The sequence below is a fragment of the Mesoplodon densirostris genome, chromosome 10 (genome assembly GCF_025265405.1).
Source record: "Mesoplodon densirostris isolate mMesDen1 chromosome 10, mMesDen1 primary haplotype, whole genome shotgun sequence".
Taxonomy (NCBI): Eukaryota; Metazoa; Chordata; class Mammalia; order Artiodactyla; family Ziphiidae; genus Mesoplodon; species Mesoplodon densirostris.
In genome coordinates, this window is record NC_082670.1 from 71,521,511 (window position 1) to 71,547,243 (window position 25,733).

General features: G+C 42.5%; 1 protein-coding gene across 1 annotated transcript in view; it reads left to right on the forward strand.

Annotated features, from left to right (window-relative positions):
• Positions 1 to 3,972: 3,972 nt before the first annotated feature.
• The window catches only part of RBM6 (RNA binding motif protein 6), a 108,755-nt gene continuing 86,994 nt past the window's right edge, over positions 3,973 to 25,733 (forward strand). Inside the window, exons 1-2 of the mRNA XM_060109298.1 lie at positions 3,973 to 4,145; positions 22,852 to 22,956. Of these exons, the coding sequence (XP_059965281.1) occupies positions 22,913 to 22,956 (44 nt within the window). The 5' untranslated portion in view covers positions 3,973 to 4,145; positions 22,852 to 22,912. The remainder of the gene's footprint in view (positions 4,146 to 22,851; positions 22,957 to 25,733) is intronic.

Genomic DNA, 25,733 nt, shown 5'->3' on the forward strand with positions numbered 1-25,733 from the left:
GGCTTATCTGAGTCCCACTCTTGCTTTCAAGCACATCACCTCTACCAGATAGCACCACTGTCATTTGGAAGTATTGCATCTCCTTAGCCAAGCAAGTGGCCATTTACCCCATGGGCTTCTGGCTAACTCTTGAGCCTAGGACACTCTCTCAGAGCAAACCGTTGTGGCTACTTACGAAACATTTTAAGGTTGTGATTTAAAACTCTGCTTAAATCAACCTATTGACCTATATTTGAATACTGGGACAACCCTTCCTAAAGGTCACTTTTTACTGATAGAATTACCAGGAAATAAATCTAGGTCTTTTGGAATAATAATACATGTCAATTCTGTGATGGCTCTGCTGCCCTGTATGACGCTGCTTCAAGCCTTGGGTTTTGCCACAAACAACAGGCTACTGTGCACCTCCAGGTCAGGGGCTCCTCAAAACCTCAGCTTTCTGTTTTGTCTAGGCCCATGATTTTCATGGACCCAGCATGTCATCTCCACAATAGCAGTGGTGAGGACTAGCTGGAACTGGAGCAAAGGTAATAAGACCTCTGTTCTTCCCCAGATGTCTTTTCTTTCATAGCTTGAGTGGACATTTCAGAACCTGAGGTGCTGTGAAAATGTAGCTGAAGTGAAAAGACCTGATTGTATCCTGAGGCTGGGATCTGTTGACAGCCCTGTTGCTATCTTGCTGGTGTGACTCAGGGCAAATTCTTTAATGACTCTTTCAGGATCTTCAGCAGTTTCTCCCTCCTACAAATACAAGATTATATAATATGAAGTATTCTGAGCTAATAATAAGAACAGTCAGGCTTCCCTGGTGGCGCAGGGGTTAAGAATCCGCCTGCCAATGCATGGGACACGGGTTCGAGCCCGGTCCGGGAAGATCCCACATGCCGCGGAGCAACTAAGCCCGTGCACCACAACTACTGAGCCTGAGCTCTAGAGCCTGCAAGCCACAACTACTGAGCCCACGTGCCACAACTACTGAAGCCTGTGTGCCTAGAGCCCGTGCTCCACAACGAGAAGCCACGACAATGAGAAGCCCACGTGCCCCAATGAAGAGTAGCCCCTGCTCACCGCAACTAGAGAAAGCCCGTGTACAGCAACGAAGACCCAGCGCAGCCAAAAATAAATAAATAAAATAAATTAATTAATTAAAAAAAAAGAATAGTCAGTTCTTCCCTGGAAATTTTGAAGAGGTTTTCCTTCCTGTCTTTATTACTTTGCAGTTCCTGGTAAGGCAGATGCTTTTCCTGCTCTGCTGGAAATTTTCCTCTGTGGCCCTTGTAGTATCTGTATCTCTCCTGGTTCCTGTCTCTCATTTTAACATTTGATCAAGTCCCTACTTTCGATGCTGAAGAGTCATGGCCCCAAGTGTGACCAAGGCCACAAAGAACAACAGGCAGCACAACAGTCTTCCTCTTTGCTGGGTTCTCCCGTGTGAGAATTTAGGGGCTGAAAGTGAGTCAAGCTACCTCTGCAACTGAATGTTGTGCTCCCCATTCCGGGTGAGGGTGCTGTTCTGGGTCAGCTATTCTAAATACTCATATTCCTTGTCTTAGGCAATATAAACAAACTTACAAGTACTATGGGCCAATGTAAGTTAAAAAAAATTCTAGATGCTTCCTCTGAAAACTCAATAATCACCATAAGGAAAAGGGGAAAGTACGCAGGAGCATGAGCCTTGGAGTAGGACTGACCTGGGTTGGAATCCCCCCACCCTCTACTCTCCAGCTTCAGCAAGTTCATCTTTCTGGGCTTTGGTTCCATAACTACAAAAGGGGATATCATACAGTTATTGTGAAGATTAAATGAGATAATGAGTGTCAGCACAAGGCCAGGCAAAGAGTTGTGATAAAGGGTAGCAATTATTATTGCCCAAGGAGCTTGGGCATAAGGCAAAAATAATTAGTTCTTTCATATGTTTACCTCCTTAGAGGACAAAGTACTATCCGATAAGGGAAAGAACCACCAACAATGGCCCAGTTTGGGAAGCAAAGTCAAAGTACCCAGAGCTCTGTGTAGGTGTTCCTCCTCTTCCCTGAAACCTCAGTGCTGGTGTGCCCCAGGCCTCAGGGCTGGAACTCTGCTCTCTGGTCTATTCTCACTCCTTCATTCCCTAGGTCATCTCATCCAGGCCCATGTCATTAAATAGCAGCACCAGCGATATGTTGATACCTCCCTGATTTGCATCTCTAACCCTGACCTTTACCTTGAACTCCAGATTCATGTAGCCAACTGCCAACTCCACATCTTGTCTACTAGGCATCAAAAACAACCTACCCAAAACTGAGCTCCTGCTCTTTCTACCAGAATTGCTCCTCTGACATTCTTCCCTCTTTCCCCTCATCCCAGTCCATGTTTCCTGTTTCCACTGTGGCCACATAGGTACAAGTATTATCCTTCTGTGGTTTTATTACTGCAACAGTCTCTTAATCAGTTGGCCTGCTTCTGCCCTTCCTACCTTCAGTCTATTCTCTACACAGCAGCCAGAGGGATCCCGGTTACATGGAAGCCATGATATTATTCTGTTTAGAGCCCTCCGACAGCTTTCCATCTCCCTCCTTACAGAAACCAAACTCATTTCAGCAGAGATTGTATATCTTGTTTAGTTTGTTGTCTGTCTTCAGTAACCACCCCCACTCCCATCTCCACCAAAGCAGCAAAGTTTTGCTTTTGTTTTTTAAAAATATTTATTTATTTATTTGCTGTGTCGGGTCTTAGTTGTGGCATGCGGGATCTTTGTTGCGGCATGCGGGATCTTTTTAGTTGCGACACGCAAACTCTTAGTTGCGGCATGCATGTGGGGTCTAGTTCCCTGACCAGGGATCAAACCTGGGTCCCCTGCATTGCTAGGGCAGAGTCTTAGCCATTGGACCACCAGGTAAGTCCCCAGAGCAGCAAAGTTTTATCAGCTTTGTTCAGGTTCCTGTGGCCCCAGCACCTGATACAGTGCCTGGCACACAGCAAGAGCTTCATGCAGTTCTTGAATGACTTCCAGACAAGATGTCTGAAAAGTGGGAAGGTAACTTGAAAGACTACTTAACTCAACAATCTCTTTTCTCTACAGATAAGTCTTGCTTTATTTTAGAATGATTTATAGGCTTTTCTTGCGGCAGGCTTCTTCGATTCCATGATGTTGAATTCAGGCTATAAAATCAGGTTCCCTGAGGGGCGATACCAAGTACCTGGAACCAGCAAGCATTTCAACAATGTAGACAATCCACCTGGAAGCTTGGAGCTGGCCATTTGAAGAACATTAGCTGTAAGGAGATTCTGGACGTGAGCTGCAAACTGAAAGTTGTGCTGCCCCGTTTTCCACTAGATTGCTGATTTGCAGATACTTTCCAGTTCCTCTGTGACCTCGCACAAGTCACTCTTGGCCAGATGTATTGCCCGAGCTAGCAAGGCTCTGTGTAAACTGAGTAGATTTTCCTTCGTAGGTAGGGCTATTAAACCTTTAACACAGATGACACCCACCTGGTATTCCTGAGTCGGTAATACCTAACTTGGAAACCCATCAGAAGGAAAAGGAGACGAGCCTCTGTGACTACTGCTTCCCTATCCTATGGGAGGGTCGGAAAACAGGCTCTTGTGTGGGCCAGAAGCCCCTGCCTCGGAAGTCTTAGGCCGGAGACGCCTCCCTTGCATTTCCTTCACATTAACGGAAAATAAGTCGTTTTCAAGCTACGCAGGCCGGGGCCATATGTGCGCTCTGGCGGGGAGCAAAACTCGAGAAGGCCAAGCCACCAAGAAAATGCACGCCTCGCTCAACTCCAAAGATCGAAAAAGAACTAGAACCCGTGGGCCAGAGGCCAAACCACAACCCCCAGCAGCCCCGGCGGACGGGGGGGAGGGGGGAGGGAAGGGCGCCCTCCCATTGGACGCCGACGAGACCGTGCCCCTACGTCCCGCCCGCGCAGGCAAGCCCCCACCCCCGCCCCGCCCTCCGCCCCCCGCGCGGGGTACGCCGGGAGTGGATTCGGTGCGACCGGCCGCGGTACTCCATCTCCCGGCGGGCAGAGCGCTAAAGGCGGCGGCGCCTTTGTGAAGGCAGCGGCTCGGCGCGGAGGAAGTTCCGGTTTCCGCGGCGCTGGGTCGGTGGCAGCGGCCGAGGATTAGGAGGAGCGGGCCGCGGAGGCCGCGCTGCCTCGGTAAGGGCTTGGGGCCGTAGAGAGGGCGTGCCGGAGCCTGGGGGAAAAAGAGCCGGCCTGCCAGGCCGCTCTGGACGTTGCGGGCCCGCGCGGGGTAGAAGCTGCGGCTTCGGTGTCGCGGGGCGGCCGCGGCCTCGCTCAGGAAGAGAGCCAAGTGGCGGTGTGGTGAGGGAGGCGCCGCCCACGGGAGGAACGACCCAGAATGGTCGCGGGCCCGGGGCGGGGCCCGGCGCGGCGGTGGAATTACCGGTCCAGTCTCGGGGCGGCCGGCTGCGGTGTTTGTAGCTGGCGCGTGGTTGCGGTTCGGTGCTCCTGGTCTGAGGAGCTCCAGGCAGTCGGCCCTTTCTTCCTCCTTTTTTCCAGCTTTTTAAAGATTCTGATACAGTTCTGAGGCATCGTTCAAGAGAGAGCTTTTTTTGTGCTTAGCACGTAGCCTCACTCTCAGACCTGGACAGACCCGAGTGGGCTCAGCCGGGCCACAGGGCGCAAGAGTTCGAAGCCCGGCACTCGAGGCTGTAGAACCTGGAGCCAGGGGAGTGGTCTGGTGGGTCCTGCACCCGTTGGGAGCATGTAGGAGGAGAGGGAAGTTTCCTCGTATTCGCTCTTTAGATTCCTTTCGGCGTTGTAAATCTGTGTTTTTCTCTTAATTTTAGAATTGATGTTGTGCTTATGGGCTCAACTCTGGGCGTGCATTTTTTAATAAAACAAAGGGCCTTGTTTTGTAGGGTACATAAACTGTAAGAGTACTTGTATTTTTTGCATATTCCAGGTTTGCTTCTGAAGGTCAGAGTTGCGGGGATCTAGGTGGAGTTCAGTAGACTTAGATGCGCCTGGTCACCTGATTCATTTCTGAACTCTGGATTGTGCCCTAGGTTTGTTAGTTTTCAACTTCCTGTTGAGTAGTGCCGCCAATGTGAATGGTTTAATAATGTCAACATCAGCAAACTTGTGAGGACTATAGGAGAGGTATCAAGAACTGATACGTGAGGGTAGGACTGACAATGGTATGTTAGCATTCTGGTGAAACATACAAAAGTTGGACCTGAACCTTGCTTGCCTGGTTAACAGGCGTCTAACTAGGTACCTAACCTATAGAATAGGTACTAGGTCTCTGTTTCTGGACATTTGTAGCACCCTTCTTTATAGAATTCTGTTACTAGAATTGGGTTTACTTTTGTTGCCTTTAGGAGACTAGTTTTTTGTAGCCTTTCAGAGGAGAATTGTCAATGGAGAGGTTACTAAGTGAACTCTCCAGTCTTATTGAAGATACATGGGCAAGGTTATACTCTTCTGCCAGTGTTTAAATGTATGAAATGGTGTGTTAATAATCTAACTCAGAGTTGTATTAACATTAAAGCTATTGGAAAATTCTTTTTTTTGAAAAAAAATTTTTAATTATTTAATTTATTTATTTTAGACTGCGTTGGGTCTTCGTTGCTGCATGCAGGCTTTCTTTAGTTGCGGCGAGTGCGGGCTACTCTGTTGTGGTGTGCGGGCTTCTCATTGTTGTCCCTTCTCTTGTTGCAGAGCACAGGCTCTGGGCGCGGGCTCAGTAGTTGTGGCGCACGGGCTTAGTTGCTCCGTGGCATATAGGATCTTCCCAAACCTGGGCTTGAACCCGTGTTCCCTGCATTGGCAGGCGGATTCTTAACCACTGCACCACCGGGAAATTCCCGCTATTGGAAAATTCTGAAATTTTAAAGATGATAAATCATGAACTCTTCTGGCTACATTCCAAGTGCTTAGAATTTATTTTCCTGCTAGAATTCCACAGTAGTTGTTCATCTCATTCACTTAGTTAACGGGGCATCTATTGGGTGCCTTTAATAACCTTCCTATCACACTGTGGGACTCAGTAGAGCAGAGTGGGTAACTGTAGGAGCTCTAAAATCTGGTAGGGTTTGAACCCCCGACTCTTCCACTACCTGAGTGACTTTGGACAAATTACTTAACTTCAATTTCCTCATATGTGAAATGAGGTTAAGAAATGTAGCCACCTCGGTAGGATGTTTGAGGTTTATGTAATCCTTTTAGAACAGTGCCTGGTGTGTGGAAAGTGTTCACTAAATCTTAGCCATGGTTACCTTTTTAAGAAATAGCTTTGTTGTGATATAATTCATACACCATACAGTTCACCCATTTAAGGTGCTTAATTCAGTGTTTTTTCGTATATTACGTTACTTTTTTTTTTTACAAAGTTGTGATGAATATATTTTGTTACATACATTGTAACAAAATTTGCCATTTAAGCCATTTTTATGTGTAAAATCTACATAAAATTCAGTGCATGAATTACATTCACAATGTAATGAAACCATAACCATTATCTATTTCTAAAACTTTTTCATAACCTCAAACAGAAACCCTAACCATTAAGCAAGTAACTCCTATTGCCCCCTCCCTCTAGCCCCTGGTAACATCTAATCTGTATTCTGTCTCTGTTTATTTACCTGTTCTGGGTAACCCATATAAGTGGAATCATACAATATTTATGCTTTCTTGTCTGACTTATTTCAGGTAAAAATGTTTTCACATCATAGCGTGTGTCCAAACTTCATTCTTTCCTTTTTTAAAAAATATTTATTTATTTATTTTTTCTGCATTGGGTCTTCGTTGCTGCGCGCGGTCTCTCTAGCTGCGGCGAGTGGGGGCTACTTTTCGTTGCGCTGCACGGGCTTCTCATCGCGGTGCCTCTCGTGCCGCAGAGCACGGGCTCTAGGCGTGCAGGCTCAGCAGCTGTGGCACGGAGGCTCAGTAGTTGTGGCTCACGGGCTCTAGAGCACAGGCTCAGTAGTTGTGGCGCATGGGCTTGCTTCGCGGCATGTGGGATCTTCCCGGACCAGGGCTCGAACCTGTGTCCCCTGCTTTGGCAGGCAGATTCTCAACCACTGCGCCACCAGGGAGGTCCCCATTCTTTCCTTTTTAATTAAAGATTTTTTAAAAAACTGAGATGTAATTGACATCTTCATTCCCTTTTAAGGCTGAACAATACTCATTTGGTGTGTATAGACCACATTTTGTTTAATTATTCTCTTGCTAGACAGTTGGGTTTTCACCTTTTGGCTGTTGTGAATAATGCTGATGTGAACATGGGTATACAAATCTCTCTTCATGTCCCTGCTTTCAGTATCTTTGGGTATATACCCAGAAGTGGATCATATGGTAATTCTGTGTTTAGCTTTTTGAAGAACCACCATACTGTCTTCCACAGCATTTGCATTGTTCCCACCAGTTATGCACAAGGGTTCCAATTTCTCCACATCCCAACACTTATTTTCTGTTTTTCTGTTTTTTGTTTTTTTCAGTAACCACCCAAATAGGTGTGAAGTAGTCTCTCTCTCTCTCTCTCTCTCTTTAACCATTTTAATGTGTACACTTCAGTGGTATTAGGTACCTTCACACTGTTGTGCAACCATCATTACCATCCAGCTTCAGAACTTTTTTGTCTTCTCAAACTGAACCTCTGTACCCATTAAACAATAACTTCCTATTCTCCCCTCCCTCAACCCCTGGTACCCACCATTCTACTTTCCATCTCTATGAATTTGCTTGTCCTAGGTACTTATATAAATAGAATCAGAAATTATACAATATTTGTCCTTTCATGACTGGCTTATTTTACGTAGCAGAATGTCTCCAAGGTTCATCCATGTTACAGCATCTATCAGAATTTCATTCCTTTTTGAGGCTGAATAGTATTCCATTATATATATATATATATATATATATATATATATATATATATATATGCTATATTATGTTTATCTTTTCATCTTTTGGTGGGCATTGGGTTGTTTCCACCTTTTGACTGTTGTGAGTAATGCAGGAATGAACATGGGGGCGGGTACACGTATCTACTCGAGTCCCTGCTTTCATTTCTTTTGGGTTTATACCCAGAATTGGAATTGTTGGATCACATGATAATTTTGTTTTTAATTTTTTGAGGACCTGCCATATGTTTTACACAGTGGCTACACCATTTTACATGCCCACCAGCAACGCAGAGGGTTCTGATTTCTCCACATCCTCACCAGCCTCTGTTAGGTTGGTTTGTTTGTTCGTTTATTTTTGTTTTGTTTAATAACCATCTTAATGGGTGTGAAGGGGTATCTGGTGGTTTTGAGTTGCATTTCCCTAATTGCTAATGATGTTGAGAGTCTTTTTATGTGTTTATTGACCATTTGTATGTCTTCTTTGAAGAAATGTGTATTCAAGTCCTTTGCTCATTTTTGAGTCAGGTTGTCTTTTGTTGTTGAGTTTTAGTTTTCTGTATATTCTGGATGTTAATCCCTTATCAGATATGTGTATTGCAGATATTTTCTCCCATTCGTGAATTGCCTTTTTACTCTGTTGACAGTGTTCTTTGTTTTTGTTTTTTTTTTTTTTTCCCTGGTATGCCAGCCTCTCACTGCTGTGGCCTCTCCCGTTGCGGAGCACAGGCTCCGGACGCACAGGCTCAGCAGCCATGGCTCATGGGCCCAGCTGCTCCACGGCATGTGGAATCTTCCCAGACCGGGGCACGAACCTGCGTCCCCTGCATTGGCAGGCGGACTCTCAACTACTGCGCCACCAGAGAAGCCCCTGATAGTGTTCTTTGAAGCACAGAATTTTTTAATGTTGATAAAGTCCAATTTGTCTTTTTTTTTTGACCCTGCTTTTGGTGTTATATCCAAGAGATCATTGCCAAATCCAAAGCATGAAGCTTCCCCTCTGTTTTCTTCTTAGAGTTTTTTTTTTTTTTTTTTTTTTTGCGGTATGCGGGCCTCTCACTGTTGTGGCCTCCCCCGTTGCGGAGCACAGGCTCCGGACGCGCAGGCTCCGGACGCGCAGGCTCAGCGGCCATGGCTCACGGGCCCAGCCGCTCCGCGGCATATGGGATCCTCCCAGACCGGGGCACGAACCCGTATCCCCTGCATCGGCAGGCGGACTCTCAACCACTTGCGCCACCAGGGAGGCCCTCTTCTTAGAGTTTTAGATCTTAAGTTTAGGTCTTGAATCCTTTTTTTTTTTTGCGGTACGCGGGCCTCTCACTGTTGTGGCCTCTCCCGTTGTGGAGCACAGGCTCCGGACGCGCAGGCTCAGCGGCCGTGGCTCACGGGCCCAGCCGCTCCGCGGCATGTGGGATCTTCCCAGACCGGGTCACGAACCCGTGTCCCCTGCATCGGCAGGCGGACTCTCAACCACTGCCCCACCAGGGAAGCCCTATAGTAAGTTTTTAAATTGGGAAGTGAGAGTCCTCCAACTATGTTCTTTTTCAAGGCTATTCAGAGACCTATGAAATTCTATACAAATTTTAGGATGGGCTTTGGAATCAGATGGTCTTGAGTTTGCATTTTGGCTTTTCCTCGTATTTATATTGTTTTGGGGCAAGTCTCTCAACCTATTTGAGCCTCAGTTTCATAGTCTGTAAAGTGGGGATTATAACAGAACTTACCCCATGGAGGACCTGTGATGATTAAGTGAGAGAACCCACGTAAAATGCACAACTGTGGCAGAGTCAGTACTCAGCTATGCCTGCCTTTATTACTCTTGTTTCAGAGAGTAGGAATAGACATACTCAGAAAGGTCCTTTCCAGCTTAATGTTATTGTCATTTTAAACACCTGACCATAGTAGCAGTAATAATAATATTTAATACATTGTTGCTTTAAAATTTTTCAAAACTTTTTTTGGAGGCGTAATTTACATATCATAAAATTCACTTATTGTAACAGTTCAGTTTGATGCAGTCATCACCACTATTCAGATTTAGAATATTTCCAACACCTCAAAACATTCCCTAGTTCCTGTTTGTTGTTAATCTCCACTTCCCACTCTTAACTGCAAGTCCTAGCATCCACTGATCTGCCTTCTGCCTCTGTAGTTTTATGTTTTCTAGAAATTTCATATAATTGGAATGTCTGGCTTCTTTCACTTGTAATATTTTTTGAGATTTATCCATGTTGCATTCCTTTTTACGAGCATATCATATTTGTTTATCCATCTACCTGTGGATTGACATTTGGATTCTTTTCAGTTTTTGGCTATTATGAATAATGTTGCTATCAATGCAATTGCTTCTGATGCATGATCTCATTTACTCCTTAAAGTAATCATATGAGGTAGGTACCATTATTATTCCCCCTTGTGTAGGAGGAGAGCTTTGAGGCATATAGAAGTTAAATATAACTTACCAAGGGTACATAGAAAGCTGAAGTTTTGGGCTTCCCTGGTGGTGCAGTGGTTAAGAATCCTCCTGCCAATGCAAGGGACACGGGTTCGAGCCCTGGTCCGGGAGGATCCCACATGCTGTGGAGCACCTAAGCCCATGCACCACAACTACTGAGCCTGTGCTCTAGAGCCCTCAAGCCACTGAAGCTCGCGTGCCTAGAGCCTGTGCTCTGCAACAAGAGAAGCCACCACGATGAGAAACCTGCGCACTGCAACAAAGAGTAGCCCCCACGCACCACAACTAGAGAAAGCCCATGCGCAGCAATGAAGACCCAAAGCAGCCAAAAATACATTAAAAAAAAAAAAAGAAAGCTAAAGTTTTGTCTTCCTTTTTTTTTTTTCTCTCTTGGCCATGCTGCGTGGTATGCGGGATCTTAGTTCCCCAACCAGGGATGGAACCCATGCCCCCTGCAGTGCAAGCATGGGGTCCTAACCACTGGACCACCAGGGAATTCCCAGAAGCTGGAGTTTTGATTCAAACGCAGGCAGTCTGACTCTAAAACATATTCATTAGGCCAATGGTCTTGAAACCCTTTTACTCTTGAACCACCTAAAAGGATTAAAGTAATTTTAACCCCTAAAATTTCAAAAAAATTGTTTACCACCTTGTACATTTCTATGTTGGCATCTTAACACTTCTGTCATAAATGGCTGCAAAGGATGTATTTTCTGGCATAATATATATACTGCATATGTGCTTTAAATATATAGTTGACAAAACCTTAGAACTGCAGATTTAATTTATGGAAAATGTCTGCCATATAATTTAATTGGCAAATCAAACTTTAATGTCAGTCATTTAGCCAAACCAGACTGCATCAATGGGAACATTCCAAATCCCAATGATTTTTGAAATAAACTCTTAAAAAGAGTAATAACATTTACTGAGCGTTTATTTATGAGGCACTGTTCTAGTGAATTTACATTGTCATTTTATCCTGATAACTATGAAGTAGACATTATTTTTATCCTGATTTTTTAGAGAGAAGTAAACTGAGGCATTAAGTTAAATAACTTGCTTAAGGAGCTACATTGTGCAGAGCCAAGATTTGCCTTCAAGCAATCTAACTGTGAACCCCAGCAGAGTATGTCCAGAGACTACACTCTTGTCCCTTCACCACCACACTGTGCTTTCTTATAAAACTCACTTTTAAACTAGGAACCTGACTGTAATTTGCTGGTGTAAGGGACCAAGATATAATATTTAAAATCTGGGAAATTTCTATTCACAAGAAAAAGCAGCTCTAATGAAGTATTTAAATGTCTCCCTATAGTAGTAAAGTCTCATTTGTACATGAGCTTGAGATTCCTATGGGATAGCTAAGTGGCCATTTCTGGCAGGCATTTGGACTTTATAGGGAAGTCTAAGCTGGGGATGGAGATGTGGAAATTATCATCATAGAGATGGTAGGGATAGTGGTTAAATTGGGAATGGGTAAGATTGCCCAGTGTCTTAGTTTGGGCTGCTCTAACAAAATACTCTAGACTGGGTGACTTAAACAATACGAATTTCTCATAGTTCTGGAGCCAGGGAAGTTTTTTATTTTTTGGGTTTTTTTTTGGCTGCGTTGGGTCTTCGTTGCTGTGCGCGGGCTTTCTCTAGTTGTGGCGAGTGGGGGCTACTCTTTGTTGAGGTGCATGGGCTTCTTATTTGTGGTGGCTTCTCTTGTTGCAGAGCATGGGCTCTAGGCGCGAGGGCTTCAGTAGTCGTGGCTTGTGGACTCTAGATCGCAGACTCAGTAGTTGTGGCACACGGGCTTAGTTGCTCTGCGGCATGTGGGATCTTTCTGGACCAGGGCTTGAACCCGTGTCCCCTGCATTGGCGGGTGGATTCTTAACCACTGCGCCACCAGGGAAGTGCCGGTGGGGAAGTTTTAAGATTAAGGTGCCAGACAATATGGTTCCTGGTGAGATCCTCCTGATTTGCAGACAGCTGCCTTCTCGCTGTATGCTCACATGGTAGGGAGAGAGAGAGAGCATCTCTCTTTTGTCCCTTTTTTTAAAAAAATAAATTTATTTATTTATTTATTTATTTGTGGCTGCATTGGGTCTTCGTTGCTGCATGCGGGCTTTTCTCTAGTTGCAGCAAGTGGGAGCTACTCTTTGTTGCGGTGCATGGGCTTCTTGTTGCGGTGGCTTCTCTTGTTGCGGAGCACAGGCCCTAGGGGCGCGGGCTTCAGTAGTTGTGGCTTGCGGGCTCTAGAGCGCAGGTTCAGGAGTTGTGGCGCACGGGCTTAGTTGCTCCGCAGCATGTGGAATCTTTCCGGACCAGGGCTCGAACCCGTGTCCCCTGCGTTGGCAGGTGGATTCTTAACCACTGCACCACCAGAGAAGTCCTCTTTTGTCCCTTCTTATAAGAGCATCAACCCCATTCCTAAGGGCTCTACCCTCATGACCTAATTACCTCCTAAAGGCCCCATCTTCAAATACCGTCACATTGGGGATTAGGACTTCAACACATGAATTTTGGGGTAACACAAACATTCAGTTTAGTCCATAGCACCAAGAGACAGCATCAAGAACCATGCTGGGGAACAGAATAGAGGCTAGGGGATTAGCAGTATTTGGTGGACATTCATTTATATATTGAACTAATATTTAAAGGTTTTGTATTGAGTGTGTGGGTGTGTGTTTTGCATGAGAGAGACTTGAGTATGTTTACAAACAAAAAGGAAGTAGTCAGCAGAGTGGTAATATAGGTCAAAAAATGAGTTAAGTGATAGAGCAAGGTAAGGGTAGATTCTTCAGACTACAATCTTTAATCTGTGGGTACACAAAAACATCCCAGAGAGACTATGGGCATGTATATTTTCAAAGGAATCAATATGCAGAACTTGCCTTCCATAAATACTCTTCTTTTTTTTTTTTTTTTTCTTTTTGCGGTATGTGGGCCTCTCACTGTTGTGGCCTCTCCCGTTGCGGAGCACAGGCTCCGGATGCGCAGGCCCAGCGGCCATGGCTCACGGGCCCAGCCGCTCCGCGGCATATGGGATCCTCCCAGACCGGGGCACGAACCCGTATCCCCTGCATCGGCAGGCGGACTCTCAACCACTGCGCCACCAGGGAGGCCCCATAAATACTCTTCTTAAGAATGATCTGGGGACTTCTCTGGTGGTCCAGTGGGTAAGACTCCGTGCTCCCAATGTGGGGGGCCCAGATTCGATCCTTGCATGCCTGCCGCAACTAAGGAGTCTGTGTGCCACAACTGAAAGATCCCACATGCTGCAACTAAAGATCCTGCATGCCATAATGAAGATCCCACATGCTGCAACTAAGACCTGGTGCAGCTTAAATAAGTAAATAAATATTAAAACAAACAAAAAAAGAATGAATCTTGCTCCTGGGTGTAAGAACGAAAACTCTTAAAACTCTTAGAAGAAAACATAGGGAGAAAGCTTTATGCGTTAGATTTGGCAATGATCGTTTAGAGGATATGACACCAAGGGCACAGTCAACAAAAGAAAAAAATGGACAAATCGGACTTCATCAAAATTAAGACCTTTTGTGGTCAGTGAACACTATGAACAGAGTAAAAAGGCAACTCACAAAATGGGAGAAAATATTTTCAAGTCACATGTCTGACAAGGGATTAATATCCAGAATATATAGAAAACTCCTAAACTCAACAACAACAACAAAAAACCTGAATCAAAAAATGGGCAAAGGACTTGAATAGACATTTCTCCCAAAAAGGATATACTTAATGGCCAATAAGCACATGAAAAGATTTTCAACATCATTATTGATTAGGGAAATGCAAATCAAAACCACAGTGAGATACCACTTCATACCCATTAGGAAGGCTGTTATTAAAAAACAAAACAGAAAAACAGTATAACAAGTGTTGGTGAGGATGTGGATAAATTGGAACTTGTATTATTCTGCTAGGGCTGCCATAGCAAAATACCGCAGACTAGGTGGCTTAAACAACAGAAAATTATTTTCTCACAGTTTGGAGGCTGAAGTCTAAGATCAAGGTGTCAGCAGTTTGGGGTTTTGATGAGGCCTCTCTCCTTGGCTTGCAGAAGGCCATCTTCTGTCCATGTCCTCACATGGCCTTTTCCCTGTGCATGCATTCCTGGTGTCTCTTCCACTGATGCCAGTCCTGTTGGATTGGGGCCCCTCCCTTATGGCCTCTTTCAACCTTAATTACTTCCTCAAAGGCCCTATTTCCAAATACAGTCACATTGGGAGTTAGGGCTTCAGCATATGAATTGGAGGGGGCACAGTTCAGTCCATAACAAAACCATTATGCACTATTTGTGGGAATGTAAAATGGTGTAGCTGCTGTGGAAAACAGTATGGTGGTTCCTCAAAAAATTAAAAATAGAATTACCATATGATCCAGCAATTCTACTTCTGGGTATATATATCCAAAAGAACTGACCTCAAAGAGATATTTGTACACACTTGTTCATTATTCACATTATTCAAATGATGGGAGTAACCCAAGTGTCCATAAGTGGATGAACAGATAAAATGTACACACAATAGAATATTATTCAGCCTTAAAAAGGCATGAAATTCTGATAGATGCTGGAATATATATGAACCTTGAAGACATTATGGTAAATGAAATAAGCCAGAAAGAACAAATATTGTATGATTCCACTAGTATTAAGAGGTACTTAGAGTAGTCAAAATCATAGACAAAGTGGAACGGTGGTTGCCAAGGACTAGGTTAAGAGGAGAGTGGGGAGTACTGTTTAATGGGTACAGAGTTTCTGTTTTGCAAGATGAAAAAAGTTTTGTGGATGGATGGGGATGATATTTGCAAAACACTGTGAATGTACTTAATCCCTCGTAACTGTATACTTAAAGATGGTTAAAGTGGTAAACTTAAATTATTTTTTTTAAATGGGTCTTGTTGATTCTCCTTTTCCACTTCCTCTTTCTTACTAACCCTTCTCCCACTTTACCAAAAAGTCACCTTTGCATTTGCAGTCTAACTGAAGTACACTGCCCCAAGGAGGATACCCTTTAGGACACCAGTGTTTATCTCATCCCCCACTGAAGGATATTTGGGTTGTTTCCATTTTTTTTTTTTTTTTGCGGTACGCGGGCCTCTCACTGTTGTGGCCTCTTCCATTGCGGAGCGCAGGCTCTGGACGCGCAGGCTCAGCGGCCATGGCTCACGGGCTCAGCTGCTCCGCGGCATGTGGGATCTTCCTGGACCGGGGTGCGAACCCGTGTCCCCTGCATCGGCAAGCGGACTCTCAACCACTGCGCCACCAGGGAAGCCCCTCCATTTTTTTTTAAAAGCTATTATGAATAAAGCTGTTGTGAACATTTTTGTAGAGGTCTTTTATTTTCATTTATCTTAGGCAAATACTTTAGAAGTGGAATTGCTGGGTCATAGGGTAATGTTTCTCAGGCCAGTTTCTAAAGTGGTTGTACAATTTTGCATTCTTTGTGTGTGTGTGTGTGTGTGTGTGTGTGTGTGTGTGTGAACTTTTTATTTTTTTATTTATCTTATTTTATTTTTGGCTGCATTGGGTCTTCATTGCTGCACGCGGGGCTTTCTCTAGTTGCAGTGAGAGGGGGCTACTCTTCCTTGCCGTGCCCGGGCGGCTTCTCTTGTTTTGGAGCACAGACTCTAGGTGCACAGACTTCAGTAGTTGTGGCTCGCAGGTTCTAGAGCACAGACTCAGTAGTTGTGGCACGTGGGCTCAGTAGTTGTGGCACATGGGCTTAGTTGCTCCGCGGCATGTGGGATCTTCCCGGATCAGGGCTCGAATCCCCTGCATTGGCAGGCGGATTCTCAACCACTGCGCCACCATTTAAAGTTTAAGGATAGTTTAACATCATTTCAGCCCCAAGACCTGTAATCATTTGCTTTGCTGGATTAAACTGTCTGAAGAATTCCAGCTATTCTGAGGAAAATTTTGGAGGGAACCACTAGATGTTTATACATATCTTTGGCCCCATTTCCACCAGCAGTATATGAGGGTTCTAATTTCTCCAGATTCTTGTCAACTTTTTATTAGAGACACCCTAGTGGATATGAAGTGGTATCTTACTGTGGTTTTTTTGTTTGTTTTGTTTTGGTTTTGGTTTTTTGGCTTATTGCAAGTGCCGAGTCCTAACCACTGGACCACCAGGGAACTCCCCTTACTATGGTTTTGGTGTACGTTTCCCTTATGGGTAATGTTGAGCATTTTTCCTGTGCTTATTGGCCTTTTTAAAGTATCATCTTTGGAGAAATGTCTTTTCATAGCCTTTGCCCATTTTAAAAATTGGGTTGTCATTTTGCTATTGAGTTATAAAATAGTTCTTTATGTATTCTAGATACAGATCCCTTATCAAATATGATTTACACAAGTTTTCTCCCATTCTGTGAGCTGTCTTCACTTTCTTGATGGTGTCCTTTAAAGCACAAAATTTTAAATTTTGATGGTATCCAATTGATCTTTTTATTTTATTTTATTTTATTTTTTTTGCGGTACGTGGGGCTCTCACTGTTGTGGCCTCTCCCGTTGCGGAGCACAGGCTCTGGACGCGCAGGCTCAGCAGCCATGGCTCACGGGCCTAGCCACTCCACGGCATGTGGGATCTTCCTGGACCGGGGCACGAACCCTTGTCACCTGCATCGGCAGGTGGACTCTCAACCACCGCGCCACCAGGGAAGCCCCAATTGATCTATTTTATTTTTCCTTTTGTTGCTTGTGCTTTTGGTATTCATCTTATCCACGAAGCCATTTCTTAATCTAAGGTCATGAAGATTTATGCCTGTTCTAAGAATTTTATAGTTTTACCTCTTAAAACATTTAGGTCTTTGATCCATTTGTGTTAATTTTTTTTTTTTTTTTGGCGATACGCTGGCCTCTCACTGTTGTGGCCTCTCCCATTGCGGAGCACAGGCTCCGGATGCGCAGGCTCAGTGGCCATGGCTCACGGGCCCAGCCGCTCCGCGGCATGTGGGATCTTCCCGGACAGGGCACGAACCTGTGTCCCCTGCATCGGCAGGCGGACTCTCAACCACTGCGCCACCAGGGAAGCCCTTGTGTTAATTTTTATACATGACATGAAGTAGGGGTTCAACTTTATTCTTATGCATGGGACATCCACTTGTCCCAGTACCATTTGTTGAAAAGACTGTTCTTTCTTCATTGAATTGTCTTAGAACTCTTGTCTAATACACTTGATCCTAAATGTGAGGGTTTATTTCTGGACTCTCAATTCTGTTATATTGATCTTTGTTTATCCTTATGTCAGTGCCACACTGTCTTGATAACTGTAGCTTTGTTTTCTTTTTTTTTAATTGAAGTATAGTTGATTTACGATATCGTGTTCATTTCAGGTATATAGCACAGTGATTCAGTTTTTCGCATATACACACACACACACATATTCCTTTTCAGATTCTTTTCCCTTATAGGTTATTAAAAAATACTGAGTATAGTTCCCTGTGCTATACAGTAGGTCCTTGTTGGTCATCTATTTTATATATAGTATTGTGTATATGTTAATCCCAACCTCCTAATTTATCCCTCCCTGCACCCCACTTCCCCACTGGTAACAATAAGTTTGTTTTCTATGTCTGTGAGTCACTTTCTGTTTTGTAAATAAGTTCATTTATATCATTTTTTTAAGATTCCACATAGTAGCGATATCATATGATGTTTGTCTTTCTCTTTCTCTTTCTGGCTTACCTCACTTAGAATGATAATCTAAATGTTGCTGCAAATGGCATTATCTTGTTCTTTTTTATGGCTGAGTAGTATTCCATTGTATATGTATATACTACATCTTCTTTATCCATTCATGTGTCAATGGACATATAGGTTGCTTGTAGTTAAGTTTTAGAATCAGGAAATGTGAGTTCCCTAACTTTGTGGTATGTGTTCTTTTCTATTTTGCACATAGTTTTAAACTTAATATATAGTAGTTTATCCTATATAAATTAACATAGCTGTTTCATTTTTTGAGAGTTGCATAGTATTTCAGTAGTACAAATATATTCTGTTGATGTAATTTAAATTTTATAATCTTTTGCTATTACAAACAGTGCTGCACTATGTACCTTTGTAAACATATCACCTCACATTGTAAGTTTCTAGAGAATGAATTCCTAGAAGAGGAACTAGAAAGTCAGAAGTAATATGCATTTAAAATTTTGTGAATTCTAGTTTATGTAGAAGGAAAACTATGGAAAACTGTAGAATTTTTCCTTATGTTATTGATGTCTAACTTTATCCTGTTTTGGTTAGAGAGGATACTTTGTATGGTTATTTATCTTGTAAAATCTATTGAGGCTTGTTTGTGGCCCAACAAATGGTCCATCCTGAAGAATACCCCATGTGCACTTGACAAGATGTGATTCTGCTGTTGTTGGGTGGAGTGTTCTGTATGTGTCAATTAGATGTGTTTGGTTTATTGTGCTAAGTTCTCTATTTCCTTACTTATATACTGTCTGGTTGATCAATTCATTATTCAAAGTGAGGTTTGAACTTTCCAACTGTTACAGAACTGTCTACTTCTCCCTTCAGTTTCTTTCAGTTTTTGCTTCATATATTTTGAGGGTCTGTTATTAGGTGTATAATGTTTATGATTTATCTTCTTGTGATTTTTTAACCTTTAAATTAATATATAATGTCCTTTGTCTTTTGTACCTTTTTTGATTTAAAGTCTGTTTTGTCTGATACTAGTATAGCCACCACAGATCTCATTTGGTTACTATTTGCACGGAATATTTTTTTCTGTCTTTTCACTTTCAACCTATTTGTGTCTTTGGATCTACAGCAAGTCTGTTGTAGACAGCGTATAGTTGGATTATGTTTTTTAATCTATTATGCCAATCTTGTCTTTTGAGAAGAAGATTTTAAAACTTTATATTTAAAGTGATTACTAATAAGGAGGAACTTCTGCCATTTTGCTATTTGTAATCTATATTCCTTATAGCTTTTTTTCCCTTCATTTCTTCCATTATTGCCTTATTTAGTGTTTAGTTGATTTTTTTATAGTGAAATGTTTTGATTGCCTTCTCATTTTCATATGTGTATATTCTAAAGATATTATCTTTTTGGTTACCATGGGAATTACATTTAACATCATATAGTTATAACAATTTAATTTGAATTTATACCAAGTTAAGTTCAATAGCATACAAAAACTGTGCTTCTATACTGTTCCTTTCCTTCCCTCTGTCTTTTTTTTTTTTTAATATATTATCTCATTGCTTCTATTTATTTATTTATGTATGTATGTATGTTTGGCTGCATTGGGTCTTTGTTGCTACACGCGGGCTTTCTCTAGTTGCAGTGAGCGGGAGCTACTCCTCGTTGCGGTGTGCAGGCCTCTCACTGCGGTGGCCTCTCTTGCTGCGGAGCACAGGCTCCAGGTGCATGGGCTTCAGTAGTTGGTGGCGCGCAGGCTCAGTAGCTGTGGTGCACGGAGTCAGTTGCTCCGCGGCATGTGGGATCTTCCCGGACCAGGGCTCGAACCCGTGTCCCCTGCACTGGCAGGTGGATTCTTAACCACTGCACCACCAGGGAAGTCCCCCTTCCTTCTGTTATTGATGTCACAGATAACATCTTTATAAATTGTGTCCTATTAACCTAGATTAATAATTTTTTAATAAATTTATTTATTTATTTATTTATTTTTGGCTGCGTTGGGTCTTTGTTGCTGCATGCGGGCTTTCTGTAGTTGCAGCAAGTGGGGACTACTCTTGGTTGCGGTGAGCAGGCTTCTCATTGTGGTGGCTTCTCTTGTTGTGCAGTACGGGCTCTAGGTGCGTGGGCTCAGTAGTTGTGGCACACGGGCTTAGTTGCTCTGCGGCATGTGGGATCTTCCCGGACCAGTCTTGAGCCCATGTCCCCTGCATTGGCAGGCAGATTGTTAACCACTGCGCCACCAGGGAAGTCCCCCTTCCCTCTGTTACTGAAGTCACAGATAACATCTTTATAAACTGTGTCCCATTAACCTAGATTAATAATTGTGTTTTATGCATTTGTCTTTTAAATCATGTAGAAAGTAAAAACTGGAGTTAAAAATTGAAGTTACAATAATACTAGCTTTTATAATTGCTCTTGCTTTTTTAATCTTTACTGAAGATCTTTATTTCTTCATATGGCTTCAAGTTACTGTTTAACTTTCTTTCATTTCAACCTGAAGAACTTTTAGCATTTCTTGCAGGGCCCATCTACTGGTATCAAATTCCCTCAGCTTTTGATTATCAGGAAATGTCTTAATTTCTTACTAATTTTTTTTTTTTTCCACGCCGAGTGGCATGCGGGATCTTAGTTCTCTGACCAGGGATTGAATCTGTGCCCCCTGCAGTGGAAGCGCAGAGTCTTAACCACTGGACTGCCAGGGAAGTCCCTGTTTCTCATTTTTGAAGGAGAGTTTTGCTAGATATAGAATTCTTTTCCTATTCCATTTTTGCAAAGGCTGTATTCCTTAAGTGTGATCACTGACACCTGTTCTTTTAGCCTTTGTTCATCTAATGGGTTAACCAAGATTTCCTTGAATGCTAGGAGCTCAAACAAATACAACAAAAATGAACACACCAACAAAAATAAGAGAAAGAAAAACCCACCTCTCTTTGTTTTTGCAGATTGGTTCTGTGCTGGGGCCATTCCTTCAACACTTAGCTAGGCTTGCTCTGAACCTAGAGATCAGCCTGAGGTGAAAGCTTAGAGTCTTCTCAGGTTTTGTCTGATCATGTGTCTGGGTATGCTTGTGGTGTTCTAAATTTTCTCATATACATGGTGCCTTGGAATGTCCTAACTTCCCAAAGTGTTTTAACCCCATCCTCTCCGTATCTGTGAGTCTGTAGTCTGCTTTGTAGCTTTTATTAGCAGTGCCTGCCGCTTTTCCCCCCGGAGTTCTGAGTTAGGTAAAACAGAGGCCAGTACCTTGAATCAGTCCTTCAGATAGCCCCCATACAGATTAGAACAGATCTACACAATAGTTTACAAATCAGGTTTCCCTTGGGTTTAGGGAGGGAGCTGAAAACTGGGCTGCCTTCAAGACAAGAACCACTGCCATGCTGGGGTGGGGGTGGGGCAAGGATCAGTAAAAACACCACAAAACTTTCCTATTATTTTGAGGATGACTTTTTCATTTTTTATTCTTTTAAAAAAATATTTATTTATTTATTTATTTGGCTGCGTCTGGTCTTAGTTGCGGCCTGTGGGATCTTTATTGTGGCACGTGGGATCTTTTTTTTTTTTTTTCTTTTTGCAGTATGCGGGCCTCTCACTGTCGTGGCCTCTCCCGTTGCGGAGCACAGGCTCCGGATGCGCAGGCCCAGCGGCCATGGCTCACGGGCCCAGCCGCTCCGCGGCATATGGGATCCTCCCAGATCGGGGCACGAACCCGTATCCCCTGCATCGGCAGGCGGACTCTCAACCACTGCGCCACCAGGGAGGCCCCACGTGGGATCTTTGTTGCCGCATTCGGCATCTAGTCCCGCTGATCGAACCCAGGCCCCCTGCGTTGGGAGCGCGGGATCTTAACCACTGGACCACCAGGGAAGTCCCGAGGATGACTTTTTCTTGATTGAGTGTTCACTTGGTTGTTGTAAAGCTTTGACTGTTTTCTAAAGCTACAACAGAGTTGGTTCAGACTGCTTGTTTTTTGATGTTTCTGTGGAGGAATGAGGCTTTGGAATTTTATAGTCTGCTGTTTTGCTGACATGGGTTGTGTTTTCACTCTCTTGATAGTGTACTTGGATTCACAAAAGTTTTCAATTTCGATGAAGTCTATTTTTTCTTTTGTTGTCAGAGTAAGAAACCATTGCCAAATCCAAGGTCATAAAAGTTTGCCTCTTTTGGGGAATTCCCTGGTGGTCCAGTGGTTAGGACTTGGCTCTTTCACTGCCTGGGCCCAGGTTCAGTCAGGGAACTAGGCTCCCACAGGCCTCGTGGTATGGCCAAAAAAAAAAAAAAAGTTTGCCTCTTTTTTAGTAGCCGGAGCACAGGTCCTGTGATGACTTCTCAGCCTTAGGTTACATGCCCATCTTCAAAGCAATCACTGTGGTGAGGTAATAGACTATTCTTTTTTTTTTTAATTTTAATTTATTTTTTGGCTGCTCTGCTTGGCATGTGGGATCTTAGTTCCCTGACCAGGGATTGAACTTGTGCCCCCTGCGTTGGAAGCTTGGAGTCTTAACCACTGGGCAGCCAGGGAAGTCCCAGTAATAGACTATTATGATCGGCCAGGCTGAATAGAGCAGAATCAGCCACACAGACTGAGAGTGGTGTTTATGCTAAGGTGCTGTTTCCGAAAAGGAAGATAGAATGGGTGCCAGAAAAATTAGTAAATATATTATGAAGCATTCTTAGTACATTGAGAAGTTGATGGTGCCCTAGAGTGCACATTTTAAATTTAAAATGTATTTTTCTTGCTATAAATTAATATGTAAATGTTTAAAAGTGACTTCCAAAAGTATACCTGCTGATGTGGTCCCTGATAAGCCAAACAGGAGGAGATTGGTTTAGTCTTTACTTCATGTTCCAATGTACTCATTTTTTGTGGTTTGTTTTGTACAGGTACCGTGATAACCAGAGTTTGGTAGCAAGGATCTACTTATTGGACCCTCGTGACATAGAGATGTGGGGGGATTCTCGATCTGCTAACAGAACAGGACCTTTTCGGTAAGTCTTTAAATTTGAATATTGAAATGTCAGTATTTTAATGATACAATATAATATTTTTGGCCTACCATAAAGAGGGATATTTTCTAGAAATAGCTCGATTTTTTTAAAAATAGAAACTATTTAAAAATTTTCTAGTCATTTCTAAAGTGATTGTGAGACTAAATACCCACCGTGCCAAGTGTTTTTTGTTTTAGCTTTTTTAAAAGCATTAACAAAATCCCCCAATTTCTAAAAATATTTTTTGTCTCTTTTAGCAAAGTAATACATATTTGATTAATAAGGAAAGCTAGTAAAAAATGTACATAAATATTTATAAATGTATGTAAATGTTTCATTAAATTCAGTAATTTATGTCTAGAATCCAGAGCTCTGTCTTTCCTGTGACACATTGTGTTTCAGCTACCAAAAATAGTTCTGAGAAAGAAAAATTACTCGATGCAATTTTCTAAGCTGCATTTCAATTTTAAGGGTTACTAGGTACAAAGATAAGTGGAGAAGGTGGTACCGTTCAGTTGTAAATGTACTATATTTTAGATTTGTGGGGAGTTAATTTTTTATAGCCAGTATAATAAACACTGATGATGGTATTTAAAAACTTTTGCATTATGTTTACAATTGGAATATGATTGTTATGGCTTTAGTTGGTATATGGCAAAGAAATCTGACCTTTAAAGCTATACATTAAAAAATATTTATGCTCCAGGGAGTTCCCTGGTGGTCCAGTGGTTAGGACTTCATACTCTTACTGCCAAGGGGCTGGGGTCAGTCCCTGGTCAGGGAACTAAAATCCCACAAGCCACGTGGTGTGGCAAAAAAAAAATTTATGTTCTAATTGAAACTTCTGTTACTAGTAAATTTTCTTTTTGATTGGCAGTCTTCAGGATCTTCTTATGCAAATTCAACAGATGTTTTATTATTTTGAAGCTTGGGGTTCCAATGAAAAATTTAGGGAGAGAACTAAGTTTTTTTAAAATCCATATAATATTTAGTAAAACTAGTTTCATGAATAAAGGGGTCTTTACTTTCTGCTTAGCAGTCTTTAAATTAAAGCAGTGGTGGTGATGCTGCTTATGTTTTTCCTTTCAAGATATTAAGGTCTGGATCAGTGGCCAACAACAACAAGCTGTACAGCCTGCAGCTTGTTTTTGTTTTATTGGAACATAGCCTGCTCATTCATTTACAAATTGTCTGTGGTTGCTTTCGTGCTGCAATGGCAGAGTTGAATAGTTCTGACAGAAACTGCAAAGCCTAATGTAATTACTGTCTGACTCTTTATGGAAAAAGTTTGCAGATCCCTAGTCTAGATTAGTGAGTTTGTACTTTAACATTTAAAAATCTCTCCTCTTTACTTATATTTATGGATAATTATTTGTAAGTAAGGCTGTTTCCTGTAAGCCTTCAGGAATGTTAGGTAACTTTAGCTCTATTGCATCACTTAAAAATTTTTTTCAGAACATTTTCTCTTTGAATTTATTATTTAAAATTGTATTTCCCCACCTTAATTTTAGTTTACATATAAGTCATTACATGCTATTTTTTAAGATCTTTGACCAGAAAGAGACATAGTTTATATAGCATAACTTTTGGGGGGACTAATTTGGGTGAAAAAGGTATCTTGCAGGAAAATAATTTTGTATTTATTTTAACAACTCATCTTCTTAAAATTTTTTAAAATTTGGTTAAAAATGATATTCATAGCCACTGCTATTTTATACTAATAGAAGTGTTTCTTGAATAGTCTACATAAAATACAGTTCTAAGAACCCTAGTACAGTGGTTACTCTAGATCTCTTTGATCTTCTCCACTTAAGAGGGTAAGGTAATCCTTAGGGTAGTATTCAAAGACACTGTTGGATGTGTTTTGTTCAGAGAACATGTAGATTTAGATACCTCAGCACTCAGCCTGTGAGTGTCTGCTGAGGCTTAAGTCTTCCTGCAAGCTAACTATTGGGATTTTTTTAAATTAATTTATTAATTTTTTGAGTGTGTTGGGTCTTTGTTGCTGCACACGGGCTTTCTCTAGTTGCGGCGAGTGGGGGCTACTCTTTGTCGCGGTGCACGGGCTTCTCATTGCAGTGGCGTCTCTTGTTGCGGAGCACGGGCTTTAGGTGCGTGGGCTTTAGTAGTTGCGGCGCGTGGGCTTAGTTTTTGTGGCTCGCAGGCTCAATAGTTATGGCGCACGGGCTTAGTTGCTCCATGGCATGTGGGACCTTCCTGGAAGAGGGCTCGAACCCGTGTCCCCTGCATTGGCAGGCAGATTCTTAATCACTGCGCCACCAGTGAAGTCCCTAACTATTGGGATTTGAATGATTTTAAATATGGGTGACACCAGAATTAGTGGTAATGTCTTAATTTTAGTGTTATATTGTATTTTTTATGAAGAACATTTAAAGTTGCTTTTCTTATGATGAACCCCATAGATATAACTAATGTTAATAGGAGCTAATGGAAGTTACCATGTTCTGAAAATCCATTAAATATGCATCATTCAACTGTTTAGGTTACTATTGTTAAATTCCTATTACTTTTTGGAAAGGGTTTGGCATCGTAACTGTTTCTCTTGCACTGAGTAACCCAGAAGCAGTTGTCTGTTGAATCTTTCTATAGCAGTGTAGTCTGAGTTCAGAAGGGTCATGTAATAGAACCTGTATATTCTGGAAGGAGAGAATTGAGTTGGACTTGATCTCTTAATACTTTTGTTTGACTGCTAAAAAGCAGGTAACCATTCAGATCATTTCATGTTTTCCTTTTTCATGCCCTTCTCTCCCCTCCCC